The 14,466-nt window shown below is 42.6% G+C and overlaps 2 protein-coding genes across 3 annotated transcripts in view; both read left to right on the forward strand.

The window, feature by feature from the left end:
• Window positions 1–1,387, forward strand: part of SMIM43 (small integral membrane protein 43) — a 243,752-nt gene extending 242,365 nt beyond the window's left edge. The window contains exon 3 of the transcript XR_013990804.1: window positions 1,369–1,387. The gene's annotated coding sequence lies outside the window, so the exon portion shown is untranslated. The remainder of the gene's footprint in view (window positions 1–1,368) is intronic.
• Window positions 1,388–5,089: 3,702 nt separating this feature from the next.
• The window catches only part of NDNF (neuron derived neurotrophic factor), a 34,946-nt gene continuing 25,569 nt past the window's right edge, over window positions 5,090–14,466 (forward strand). Inside the window, exon 1 of one of the 2 annotated variants that reach the window (XM_081021978.1) lies at window positions 5,090–5,562. Coding sequence is in view for 1 of the 2 variants with exons in the window: in XM_081021977.1 (XP_080878103.1) it covers window positions 6,816–6,880 (65 nt within the window). In the remaining variant the exon portion in view is untranslated. Of the gene's footprint in view, window positions 5,563–6,800; window positions 6,881–14,466 lie in introns of those variants that run through there. The other variant, XM_081021977.1, reaches the window with a different exon arrangement.

The following is a 14,466-nucleotide window of genomic DNA, read 5'->3' on the forward strand; positions in this document are numbered from 1 at the left end:
TGACACTGCGAGGAACAGCTCCCTCCATGAACAGCTTCCTCATGTCTCCATGAGACATTCTATTTAATTCCAAAAAGTGATGGGACTACCAGGATGTCCAAATAATTTTGCAGGTTACTAAAGGGGAAGTGAAATCCACAAGGAAGCCATATATTCAGGGTCACTTTGCTTTCAGATTTCTTTAGGGAAAAGATTCAATTTGAGGTATTGTGTACATTTTCAGAAACAAGTGATGTCGGATTTTAATTTTTTATTTTTTGTAAAGATCACATGACAATTTCACTCAGGCCAGATCAGATTAAGTGTGTGTGGGAGGCACATGTGCCACTTCAAAAGTACTGGTACACCTTTCAACCCAATATGACTAGGGAGCCCATCTTATATCTGACAAACTCTCTTATTTTTTTAAGAGACATTCCTACTTGCAATTTCTCTGGGAGGAGCTTAACTCTTAAGCCATTTCAGTCTCAGCTAAACAAGCTGTTGCCCTATCCACATGTACCCGGGTTACTGGGAATTAGTCTCTATGAATTCAGTGAAACTTCTTAATGGACATATAGAGGTCCTACAGCACAGCTGCAGCCCTCCCTATATACGCATACTTGGAAATGTCCCATTGAAATCAGTGGGGTCTATTTCTGAGTAAGCATGTGTAGGTTCTGGCTGTGAAAGTGGTTTCAAGCCATCTTTAAATAACCCCAAACAACACAGTTTTACTCTTCCCCCGTCCCCTTTCTCCCCACAACAGAGTATAATTATAACTTCAGAAACTGTGTTTGTAGCAAGGAAAGGGAACCCTGTTTCTCATTATTTTGCACATGCAGTTTTTGGATTTTTACTGTACAGCCATTCATCTTTGATCTAATTTTATAACATCATAATCAGATTTGGCACACTAAAACAAATGCTAGCACTTTTCAATAGTAATGCGACAAACTCTCCTGTTTAAAGCTATGATTCAATCAAAAATCATCAAGGTTACAGGACTATGATTTCACTACAGCAAGGGCTGGCCTTGTGTCCAACAAAAAGAAGGAGTGTTTACCATGCAAAGACTGCATTTATTAAGTATTAATACAGATTGGCTGCAAATAAATAATCATTATTAATTACATTTAGGATTAGGAAAGACAAGTGGAACCTGCAACAAAATGTGGTAGCATATACTCACCTCTTCGCAAGAGCTCTCTTTACTCAGGGTCCCTTCCTGTCAACCAGTCATGCGCTAGAAGCTGCTAAGGAGGAGAGTATTCTGTTCCTCTCCACAATTTGCTTTTGCCAGGTTACAGTCAACAGTCTGCAGCTCATCATTCACCTAGCCATAGCTCTCTTGGCGTTTTGGATCACCACACCCATCAGCCCCAGAAGGTAAGGTAAAGGTAAAGGATCCCTGGATGGTTAAGTCCAGTCAAAGGCGACTATGGGGTTGCGGCACAGACAGCTTTCCGGGTCATGTGGCTAACATGACTAAACCGCTTCTGGTGCCATGGAACACCGTGACGGAAACCAGAGCGCATGGAAACACCATTTACCTTCCCACCACAGTGATACCTATTTATCTACTTGCGTTGGTGTGCTCTCGAACTGCTAGGTTGGCAGGAGCTGGGACAGAGTAATGGGAGCTCACCCCGTCATGGGGATTCAAACCGCCAACCTTCCGATCGGCAAGCCCAAGAGGCTCAGTGGTTAAGACCACAGCACTACCCGTGTCCCCCCATACAGGGGGGTTGTGGTTATGAAGTGGGCTTAAATGTAAAGAAGTAGGTGGGAAAGAAACAGGTGAGAATGAAACTCTGGCTGCACGAAGGGTTTGTTTGCACACCAATAACCAGTGGGCATGATCTCAGATGAAGGTACCAACTGCCTTTTCTGATATGTTTGTATGTACTGCAGCAAAATTTAGTTCTGAGGAGGAATTTTATGTGTGAGACGGATGAGATGGTGTTGTGGATATTTTCAATTAGCAGTTCTTCAGAAGGAAGAGTTCCCAAGATTATAATCTTCTAATTAGCCAGTGTTCTTAAATTGTTTCAGGCTGCTCTTACTGTGGTGGCTTGTTTGATTTTATTTTCCACAGGAGCAACAACAGACTGGTTCTTTTCTGGTAAGAGACATCTTGAAGAATTCCCCATCTGTGGCTTTTTCTCATACTTAAACTTGCAAATACTTGTTTAGGTTCCAAATGAGCCTTGGTGCATTTTGAATGTTATAGACAGTGACACTTGTGATGTGCTATATGTACACAACAAAAATCTGGAACATTCATTAAAGGTGCATTGGATCAAATACTTCACAGTGAATTGGGTTTTTAATGAATAGTGCCTTTTCCCTGCTTCTAAAAAGCCAAAACAGATTACTATTTCTTTTTATTTAATTGATATTGTTGTTAGGACACTCAGAACTTTAGCTCTCCTTGTCATTATAAATGATAGCATGAATAAAACAAAACAAATGTGATATAATGACCAAGACACTTACAGCCTGAGCCGTGGTGCCATCTGATTTGCTATAACACAGAGACCAACCTTGTTTGCTAAGCAAGGGGGACGTGGGGAGAGACATGAAAGAGCTGTGTGTAAAGTGGTTTTGATTTTAGACATGGGCCTTGGGACATAATTTCTATTTACTATTCCTTGTTTGAATGGATGTGCACTCCAAAACTTGTGGATGTGCTTGCACACACTTGAATTATCTCCTTTTGTCAACATTTTCCCCAACAAAAACTGACCCCCTGGAAATTTACTGTAAAAGCAAAAAAAGTAACCAAATTTTAAACCCCACTCCTCACAATTTTTTTAATTTATTTACTAACTGGCTTTCATGATCTCCATGTAAACCAAGAGGCATGATATCAAGACATCAAGCAAAATCCATCTGGAAATTCTCCTGCACTTGCGTTTCACAAGGACCTGCATGCTTCACAATAGATTCTGCCTTAGTAAGTGTAATTCAATGCTAAAGCTGGTGGCCAGTCCTACAAGACTTGCAGCCTGATCCTTTACTTAAGAAGGAAGTTCCATCGCTTTCAGGTATGTATGAATATTGAGGACTGTTGCTTTTGGGTGGTTGCCAGGTTGCCACATGGAGATTATGCACAACTGTAAATGAGGCAAGCACATTTTTCGCTCTCCTTCTCATTCTACTTACTACCCCAGTACCGCTGTTCACCCTTCCCTCCTTCATGAAAAAAGCAGGGCTGCAGATATGCTAGAGATTATTCAAGAAACTAAAAAATAAGCCCAAGAGTGCAGTGACCTCATAGGCATAGATGGTGCTTAACATATCGATAAATATATACAGATATGTAATTTTAAAAACATGTTTTACACCATACTTCTTTTTATTTTCTAACTCTTCTTTTTTAACTTTCAGAATCAGAGTGGCATTTTAATGCTTTGAACCATAAGATTTGGTCTATAAATTGTTATGGGGAGGAATGCTGAAAATTATTATTATTGTTAATTGTTAAATTTCCATCAGCCCTTCTTCCCAGGGCAGAAAACACCACAGTAGTACTGAAGCAGAAAACAATAAAATTGCATCACACAATGCAGTTGTATCAAGAATTAGACGACATGCTAATTTCCTATCTATTTCTCCAAGTGGATTTCAAAATGTAACAAAGCTAGGAACATATAATGCCAGAAGTGTGCACACTGCGTGGGGAGGAGAGAATAAGTGAAACAGTGAGAGTGGTTTCAGCACAATCCAACCAGCACATCTGAAATTTAAATTTTAATGTACTGTCTTTTGGAAAACTGACCCCATCACCAGATAATTGAGGGTTGTTCTAAGAAGGGAATGGCAATCTGTGCCTCTGGTAAACAAATCTGTCAGTTCTTGTATAATTTCAAAATCGAGAAAAGTCTGTTTGACCGGAGTTTATGTGACAGTCCGAAGCCCCCCAAAAGTGTGAACATCATGGAAAACAGAGCCTCTCTCAAACCACTTTCAATCACCTTGGCACCATTGTCTGCCCCTATATTAACATGTTATTTTCACAAACCGTTGGGAAGAAAGCTGGGAGTTGTTATTCTTTAATATAAAATGCAAATCTTAAATTATATCAACATGCTGCTTTTATATCTTTATATGCACCCTAAACATACAGATATACTTGTTGTTTTGGGGTTTTAAATTGTTTTAAATTATCTTTTGGGTAAATCGCTTTGAGACAGTTGTTTAGAAGGTAATTAACAACAACAAAAACCCTCATACAGTGAAAGAAACAAGTCTGCTGTGAGGCAGAACCAGACTGAACTCTTATCTTTGTAGACACGTCCAGATATCATAGGTGGCTAATTGATTTGTGTTTATATGTCTATCTATAATGTCTACGTCAGTCTTAGAACGTACCTGTCGTTCTCTTCTACATTCTGACATTAGCCACACTCCCACGTGGCCCAAAGCGCGTGAAGCAGCTCAAACGCACTTTTTATACTTGTAGAAGACCACAGGCTCCTCCCTGGCATCTCACCTTAAAAGGATCAGGTACCTTAACAGGGGATGAAGAAACACTTAGGGAGCTGCTGCTGCTGCTGCTGCCCTCAGCAGGCCATCCTGTGACAGAGACCCTAATGGCCTGTTTCTCTCTAGGGCAGCTTTCAAGTTCTGCCCCCGAGTTGTGTGGGGCCGGTTGTGGCTGTGTGTCTCTGCCGCACCTGCCTCAGCCTGTGTGACTTCGGCCACTCTCCAGGTCTGAGGGAACCGTCGTCCCTGAGAGAGTTTAAAACCCAGGCAGCAGACGAGAAGGAATCACGAATCCCCTCCGCCGCTTGCGCCGCCTGCCCGCTTTTCCCCGGCTGAGGGCAAAGCCCGCCGAGGAGCGAGCGAGCGAGCGCGCGCGCGAGGGGTGGGCTGCCGCGTGCGCTCCCTCCGGGACAATCGGCGAGGCTTAGGGAAGGAGGGGAGGCGGCCGCGCGATAGGCTTTTGCCTGGCGTTGCCCAGGCGCCTGGTTGGTGCTTGGTGGCCCCGCGCGCGCTGTGTGTGCGCGCGAGAGCGCGTGTGTGGCGGCGGCGGCGGCGGCGGCGGCAGGGCCAGGGAGGGAAAGTAGCGGGCGGGGTGTATGGGGGGAGCGGCTCTCCCAGGCTGCACTCAAGTGACATTCAGCGCGAACAACACACTCCTAACTCAGGCGGGCAGGCAGCGAGCGAGTCGCACACAGGCGCCATCCCCCTCAGCTCCTCGGCGCTGGGCTGTTCGCTCCTTTTTGAAACATTACACGAGAAAGACAACTGTGGGAGAAGCGAAGGGAGCCTCCAGACAGGCAATTTCGCCCCTCTTGACTTGGTCTCCTCTCCTCCTCCTGAAGAATGGGAAGGACCTGCCCGGGCTTTGCCTGCCGTTCCCGCTGAAAACGGAAAAAGGGAACCGACGAAGGAACTCTAGCATCGCGACTTCGAGGGAAGTTTAAATCCCTCTCCTCACGCTCTTTCGCGGGCAACGAGGAGCCCCGGTCGCGCTCGGTTCTCCTCAGAGCCCGCCTCGCCTCTTCGCCTCAGAAGCGCGCGCGAAGAACTTGGGGCAAAGTCGGCGCGGGCCAATCAAGGCTGGCCGTTCAGGTAAGCAGAAGCCGAGAGCGGAGAGGTTGGCGCGCGCGGCTGGAGGCAGCTTCGCACCATGGAAGGGCGCCCTGGGCTCTCGGCTCTCGCCGGGCTGAGGAGCTCAGACGGGAGCAGCCTAAGCGGGAGCAGAGCAGGTTTGGGGGATGGCGGGCTGCGGACACTTGAGGGGGGACACTCGGCGAGAGGAGAGCAGCGGGTAAGGGCAGCCCGTGCCTCGGGCGGCGGCGCCTGCCCCGCACAAGCCGAACCCAGCTGTGCGCCGCCTGGGGCTCTTTCGCCGGGAGGCTGCGCGCGCAAGCCCAGCCTTACGATCCAGCGCCCTCTGCGAGAGATCCTGGGACAGGCTGGCTCTTGGAAAGCTGCCTCCCCCGCCCGGTCTTCACTTCCCTCTCCACCTGTTTGTGGAGCCAGACAGTCCAAGTCCTTGGCTCTAAAATGCACCCCGGTCGAGTATTCGTACCAGAGAGAAAAGGCGCGCGGGAGGTGGGGGAGAGATGCTTGGAGCGCAGTAGCCTCGAATCTGCTTTGCTGTCTGATGTCAGATCAGTTAAAGCGGATTAGTTACCTCTCGGCACCTTTTAAATCCAGCTCTCCGATTTAACACACACACACACACACACACACACACACACACACCAGCCAGCCCAGAGCCCCAATTTCAACGCAAGATCCGATGCAAGTTAGTAGCTGCTATGAAAGAGATCGAGAGAACTCCTCATGCCGGATTAATTAAAACGGTGGTATTAAATGTTGGGACAGGACTACAGTTAGCAGAGTAGATCGTTCGCACGCGCGCCGAATCTGAGGTGAAGAATGGCTAAGGCAATCCCAGCCATTAAAATCTGGGGGTTTTGACCTTGATTTTTCTAAGTTCAGGTTGGCCAAATACTATTCTGCACCTCTCTCTCTCTCTCTCTCTCTCTCTCTCTCTCTCGTCTTCTGATGAGGCAAATCTGCCTGCTGCCAGTCTGCTTCATCCCGTGTCTGATCTTCCCATTATCCTCTTTACTTTGGGAAGGGTTCTTCGTGCTGTTGGAGGGGAAAGAGAGGCATGAACCTGAGATCAAGCCAACTTTATTTCTTTTCCCTTTTTGCGCCGGGGTGAGGGCGGGGGAGAGGCGCAGCTTCACAAGACTTGCCCACCAGGGTTCCTTTCGCCCCCGTCGCCCCTCCAAAGGGGCAGCGTCTGAGGGGCTGAGCAAAGCCCTCCTGGCTGGCGGAACCGCGTCAGGAGAAGTTCCCCACCCGCGATGAGTTTTCAGGAGGGCTCCTGTTTGAAGTCTGTTCTCGCATGGCATGACAGTTTGGTTCTTAGGTGGGTTCCCCTTCTCTTTTCCTCCCCTTCTATCCAAAGTTATGGACGCTCTCATTACTCCAAAGAAGGAGCATTAGGTTATTCTACCTGCTGCCGCAGCACCCCTGAAACCTCTCCTTGTGATCTTCTGGAAGACGGTAATTGTGGGAGAGGCTGAGGGAGACCAGGAAAAGGAAAGAGGCTGGAAATAACCCAGAGGCTGCCTATTACTTAAAAATAGCTTCTTTTCTCCCTCTTCCAGCTTGTGATCCTGTAGTCTCTTCCAAAGTTTTCCTGCATTTGTCTCCACCCACATCACCACCACAGTTTAACCGAAGCAAAACTCAAACAAGCTCTTTCAAGCTGAAGTTTAAACTGTTGTTTGCAGGGACTTAAACATCCTAATTGACTTCATTGATTTAGTTTCCTTTTCCAGTTGCAGTGACAGTTGGTGACTTCTGTTTCAGTGTATCTGAAGAAGTGTGCATGCACACGAAAGCTCATACCAATAACAAACTTAGTTGGTCTCTAAGGTGCTACTGGAAGGAATTTTTTTTAATTTATTTTGTAGTGACAGTTGGAGTTAGAGATGAGTTTAGAGGATCAGAAAGGGGAGGGAGTAATTGAACGATTTTCTTCTTTAAGAACTGCTCATGATCGATGTTATATTATTCTTAGCAAGTTTCTTTTAAACTCTCCATAAGTCTCTAAAACTAGTAATATTTTAAACAAAATATTCTAGAGAAACAAATGTGTGTTTCCAGATGGTTTTGTTTGTTTTTATTACTGCACCTTTTGGAAAATTCAGTGGATTAGTCTAGCAATGGGGTCTGGCAGTTCACAGCAATTAAATGAACAAAACAAGAAAGATGTTACTGGATGGAATGAATATGAAATATGTGTGGCTTGTATTACACGTTTATTTCAACAGAGCTGAAACTGTGACTATAAAGTAACTCTTAATCACTTACAGATACAGCTTTTTATCAAAGAGCATATAATTGAAGGGTATCCCTGCTCTAAAAAAAAAAGCCCTCACCACAAGTTTATTTGTTCTGGACCCATTTAACACTCCTGTGGGAAAGTATTATGCCTTTCTCAAGCTGGTTAGCTTATTGTTATATATAAATGCAATATCCTTGCCAATGCCACAGAAAGAGAATGCTCCTTTTGAATCAACCACTGTGGGTCACCCTGGAACAAGGGAGCTAACTATTGAGTCAAGGGACCAGATGATTCTGTTCTTGGTATCTCCACTTCCCTGCAATGCCATTTAAAAAAAAAAAAAAAATTTCCCCAAAGTATATAGTAGCATGTGGCAATTGTGTGTAAAGTATATGTTTACAAATGAGACAGTCATTTGAAATAATCCTGCAAAATCACAGCTCTTGTATGATTTGTTTACTATGCTTTGTTGAGATGCTCAGTAAGAAGGAAGGCGGGACCAAAATGGCATAATTTCTGCTCAGTACAGAACTTGCTTCTTTATGAGTCAGTCGCCAGACAAAGGGGTTGTAATACTAATGGGATCAAGTCAGAGAATCTCCACCAGGGACCTGATTCACTAATATATACATCGAGCTATGTGCCACAGATTTCAGATCTAATGAAACTAATCTCTCCTGAGTGGTTTCACATTTTCAGAAATTTAACTTGGTGGGGAACCTGCAATAAAAATTTGCAGCAGGCTGATAGTATCAGATTCTTTATCTGATATAGATTATTTTATGTATACATCATCTTCATATGTCTTGCTCAGTCCAGTGCATGTCTACTCAGAAGTAGATTGATGTTGTGCACAAGGGTGCTTCCTTCCCATGTAAGTCTGCATAGGTTTTAGGCAGCAATCCTACAATCAATTCTGAATAAACATATATAGGATTGGGTTGCCAGTTTGATCTTTGCACTACATAAACTAACTTTTCAGTGATGTGCTTAGTCAAAATGATGGATGCTATAAAATATATAAAGTATATGGTAATTGCCACCCTGGACTCCTTGAGGAAGAAGGGTGGGAGATAAACTGAATAAACAAACAAACAAACAACAATATAAATAATTCTTAGTCTGTTTATGACCGTATATGACACAACGTTTTACATCCAAAGAATAGCTTTTGGAGTACATGGTGTAGAAACATTTCAAGCCTTGCTGAATATGTAGTACAACTTTCTCAAAGGTGTTCATGGGACCTGGATCTGGACGCATCAGGGATCCTAGGTCCAGCTCCCACAACCATTTTTGATTATTGCTTCCATCTTTTACACCTACACCCACTAATTTCCGTAGGAATCCTCCTCAACATCACCTTGTGGTAGTGTATTGAACTCTACCATTTGTAGTTCCTACCAGCCTTTTCATGTACTGGGAGAAACCTAATCTCTTCTCCCCTCCCCACTGCCCCCCCCCCCGTGTGTAAAAATGACTAATAATTGATTTTACCAGGCTCTTATTGTATGAGGAGGCAGTATTTTGAACCAGTGTGTCCAGTGTAAGAGGAATGCAATTTTCAGTATAGGGAAGAATAAAAAAATTCAAGTTACAGAAGAGTTGACAAGATTAACTCCTCTCCTCTTGTCTACTTAAGATAGTTGTGAAATATATACGTTAAACAGAAAGCTGGTTCATAGATTTGAAACTCACTAGGTTTTTCTGTGATTGCAAAGCAAGTAAGATTGTTAAAAGCTGGCACATGTTTGCTACTCTTTTCTGCTTTGTGTTTTGATTTCAAAACCAACAGAAACTTAAAACGGGAAATACCATTTGCAGATTTTTGTTTCTGTATGTCCTGTTGTTTTTAAAATACTGAGGCGTACCAATTTTTCCTTAATTCTGACATTCTGATATTTCAAAAGATAATGGTTTCTCATGCTGAACAAATTCCAAAATATATATGAGAAAATAGTTGGCATCATCTATAGATATGTCAGCTTTCTGTGAAGAACATGATGGCTGTAGTGTTTTCATCACTGGTTTGGGGTAAAAAGTACACTTAGTAAAGCGTACAACATAATAAGACATATTTTTCTAATTTGAGGGTTTAAATTTGTCACATGCATGTTAGGCAGATGTTAGTTTGTAGATGACAGGGGTTTTAAAAAAACACACACAAAAAACCCCAGAGCTTTATGGCAGCACAGAAGTAGCATTTAATGACTTAGGTGCTATGTAACAGATGCTCCGAGTGCACACAAGCAACATGATGTTGAATGAAGTGCCCCCTTTTGTATATCTTAAACCTCTCAGATATTCTATATATATAACACTATGTGTCTAGGCGATTCTAAACACACTCAGAGCTGCATTCTATCTTAATACTCCCAGCTAGTCAGATATGAGTCTGAGACACACAATTCTTGAGGTTGGTGTTCTGTAAACTTGTTTCAGATGCACAGCTAATTATGTGTACATGCTTTAAAAACCTGACAAGAATCAGATGAATACAGTAAGTAGCTATTACGATATAAATGAAACTCAAGACACAACAAACAAGTCCAATAAGCATTTCTGCCCTATGGACCTCAGGGTTTGATTGCCCTGGTGCATTATGCACCATATTACTTTCGATTTAATGAGGGTTTGATGTAAATCTGTCCCACAACATCTGTTGAAGGTATGGTGGCTAATCAGCATAACTCCTGGGCTATCAGCTGTAGCTCATTTTTTAGCATGTACAAGACCCAAGGTTCAGTCCTTGACTTCTGCAAATAGGGCTCTGAAGGACACTTGTCTGAAACTGTGGGGAGCTGATGCTAGTCAGTGTGCAGTGGTACCTGGGGTTAAGAACTTAATTCATTCTGGAGGTCCGTTCTTAACCTGAAACTGTTCTTAACCCGAGGTACCACTTTAGCTAATGGGGCCTGCCGCTGCGCTGCCACTGCATGATTTCTGTTCTCATCCTGAAGCAAAGTTCTTAACCCGAGGTACTATTTCTGGATTAGCGGAGTCTGTAACCTGAAGCTTCTGTAACCTGAAGCATCTGTAACCTGAGGTACCACTGTAATGAGTACTGGACTAGATGGACCAATGGGCTGATTCAACATATGGCAATATACTATATTAGAAAATGTCCCAAATTGAAATTGAAGTTGAGTTAAATTATGCCACTTACATTTCCGGAAAAACAAAAACACAGGTTTTTAATCCAGGACATGGCCATTAAGTCTGTTGCATGTCAGTACAGCTGACAATGACCTTTTGTGCAAACAAATTTTTCACATGGTCCCCAGAGGTGCTTTTTGCATGCTTGTTCGTTGTTCAGACATGCACTTGGCAGATTTAGGGTCTAGAATCTAATGGCCCTTTGAACACTATTTTAAACGCTGTTGTGCTTGTGAAAAGGTACAACTTTCAATAGGAGCTGGTGAAATAACTCAAGAAGAATTACACACAAGTAAGCCCTGCTTGCAGAACTGCAACTTTGGTATGACCCAATATGGGGGTGTAGATCAGAGCTCTCCAGCTTTTGGGCACTTGGGGACAAAGCTGGAAATCTAAGCAACTGTTGTATGTACCACAGCATGCCAGTTTCGCAGAAGAAAAACAGGGGATGCTCAGAACCATGCCTCCTCCAAAAATGCAAAAGCAAAAACACCTGCACACATCACACAATAAATAAAACAGACAAAAAAAGAAGGCTACACCCTGAACCAAACCCCCTAAACCTAGTATTTGTAAAATAAAATAGAAATTGGTAAGGACAGGGAAACCTTAGTTGAGTGTTAAGTATTCTGTATAAGGTTGCTGCAGCGCTCATGGAGGTCACATTGAGGGCTCCAGGTCAAATGCATCCTAAAATTTTATCACAAGCCTATTTGCCTGCCAAGCCAATTGCATAACATTATTTTTGTGATGCATTGGTATAGTGTTTGTTCAACCTCAGCATGTTATTACTGGAGCATACAAACATAAGAGCAAACTGTTAGTACCTAAACCACTTGGAAACACATAATTTATCTCATGATAATAGTAGGAAAGGTTTTATTGTTTTTAGAATCTGTATCTCTTCCTTTGTTTTTCTTATTGTATGCTGCTTTGATAATAATGACCAGACACAGTTAAACTGGAACTGTGGGGATTTAAACTTCTGTAAATTTTATTGATTATGAACAGGATTGAAAGGGGGTTAAATTCTAGTGCTTTGTGTCAACTGCATTGTGAAATGGGTTGCTCATCATTTAGGGCAATCATTTTTTTGGTTGCTTTTCTCCAGTTCTGAACATGCCCATTCTTGCCATAATACACAGATAAGTTTAGCGTGCGATTCCTCTGATGACAACGGCTCCAAAAATGTTGCCATAATGATAATATTGCTGATTAGTATGTCTATGTATACTCTTGGTATGTACATTGTGTTTATCCATGACTGTGTGTCTGGAGACACTTGAGCATTGTTCCATGGAGAAAACTGACTAGAAAAGTGCAATTTTGAATGTAAGCACTATATACGGTAGTGTATCTCAGGATTTGGTGTTGGCAACTTGACATTGCTAATTAATTTTAGTACCTATTTTTTGTTGTTGTTGGCACTACCATTGAAAAGTTAATATTTAATTTGGAAAATTAGGTTGTGAAAAATTTAAATTAAAAGTAATTCCAAATAATGTTGAGTTAACAGAGGTTTTTTAGTCTGATGGTTGGAAACAGAAATTCATTAATTTAAAGGGGCAAGTTTACATATAAGTTTGGATTTATTCGTTAGGCAACTTTGGAGGCACCCTGGAAACCTTCCGTAGGCTGATGAATATCTCTGAATCAAATATAGTTTTAGATATTGTTGTTGTTGCTGTTGGCATCCATCTGTCTAGGGAGACAATAGAAGAGTACGCTTTCAATCTTGTCTTTAAAATACAATCGGACAAGCTGCCACATTCTTACGGTTACAAGTTATATTAAACATGATCCCCGCAAAACATGTTTGGATCCTGGACACAGAAGCTTCTTGAATGTGAAAGGTGTCGAAGCATTTACCCTTGACTTCTGAAAGCTCTATTCTCTCCCCCCTACATTTTTTTTAATGTGTCAAATACGTTATGAAAAATAGTGAATAAACACATCATCAGAAATCTTATTTTGTAAAAGGATACACTTCATGATGATATAAAAGACAAACTTTTAGGCTTCACTTGTCAGTTTAAGAAACTGTTAGAAAAACAAGCCAAAAAATGAATTTTAGATGAAGGAATGCTAGGGCTATGTTTCACTCCTGCGGTGCCTTCATGCAATGAAGCGACAGCTTTAACCACAGAACATCTGGGCCCTAGCTTCTGTTACAGTAGAGCTTTTTAAGGGGAAAGCATGCCTTGTTTGACTGTGCATTCATTTCGAGCCACTAAGCTTTTGCACTAGTTTTTAAAGATTAAAAAAGTTTCTGCCACCTTTTTCAAGAGGTTATTTTCAGCATTCTCCTTGAATTTTGCCACTTGGGTGGATGCTGAATTTAATTTGGTTACTAAGCAGGTATTTATCATGCCGTTCCTCAGCTTTTTTTTTTTTAAAGGGTGAATTCACTAATTAATCTATTCATTAACAAATTTATATTTAGCAGTTCACACTCTTTTTGCAACTTTTATGTGTGTGGTTTTAAAACTAAAGGTAATAGAAACAGCATGCTCTAACTTATCTCATGAACAGAAAACTATTATGGAGCTACTTTTTGAAAAACATGTGTTTATATTTGTTTTGTATGTTATCTTTTATGTCATTGCTGATGGGATTGGTTACTGATACTTGTAGAAGTAGAAATAATTCATACTTTCATACATTATCTGTTGAACATATAAGTTCAAGCCTGCTCTTGAGGAGCATTATTTTTATTACTTGTTTTTTTAAAATGCTAAAAGTTTAAGTGGACTTTGCAATGTAACCTGTCATGTATTACACTTAAGTTAACACTTACCTGCCTTGTACCCTGCCATGGGTCATTGATGTCAAAGGTTTCATAAAGTTCTGCATTTAAGTAGCTTACCATCCTAATGCCACTGGCAGTAAGTTCCATTGAATTCAATAGGACTTACTTCTGAGTGGACATGGTTAGGATTCTGACTGTTAATCATGAAGCAAACGCATTGAAATCAATGGAACTTAAGTTAGCCATGATTACCAAATCCCATTGATTTTAATGGGTCTAGCCTGTATCATCTTATTACCAAGAGTGGAATAAGTGAGGAAAAGCGATTCAGGGCCAAATCCAGGATACGATCCTGTAAAGGTTTCTAAGGGGTTGCTCGTGCGTAAGCAGGCAACTATCTCCCTTGCTGGGTGCGAACACCTGGCCTGGCTGCCTAAGTAAACCTTATCTGTCCGGACGCCACTCACCCATGGCTGACTTAGTCGCTGGCAGAATCCGTCAGTGGGCGTTTCTTAAACTTCTTCCAGCAAAGAAGCTCCTTGATGCCTAGTCTCCGCCTACCCTCTCTGCGTGAAAGCCTTCTGCGCAAGGAGGGCGTGGGCAACGGAGGACCCCTACTCTCCCTGCTGGTCCCAGGCAAGGATTCATGGGACCGCCTCGCCGCTTCCCCCATCTGCCCCCCTTCTCCACTGGTGCTACGCTGATTCTCTTCCCCAGAAGATGGGCTGCTTCTCCCGATCCCTGGACACTCTCTGGA

Source organism: Podarcis pityusensis (assembly GCF_964106645.2).
Source record: "Podarcis pityusensis genome assembly, chromosome: 9".
NCBI lineage: Eukaryota > Metazoa > Chordata > Lepidosauria > Squamata > Lacertidae > Podarcis > Podarcis pityusensis.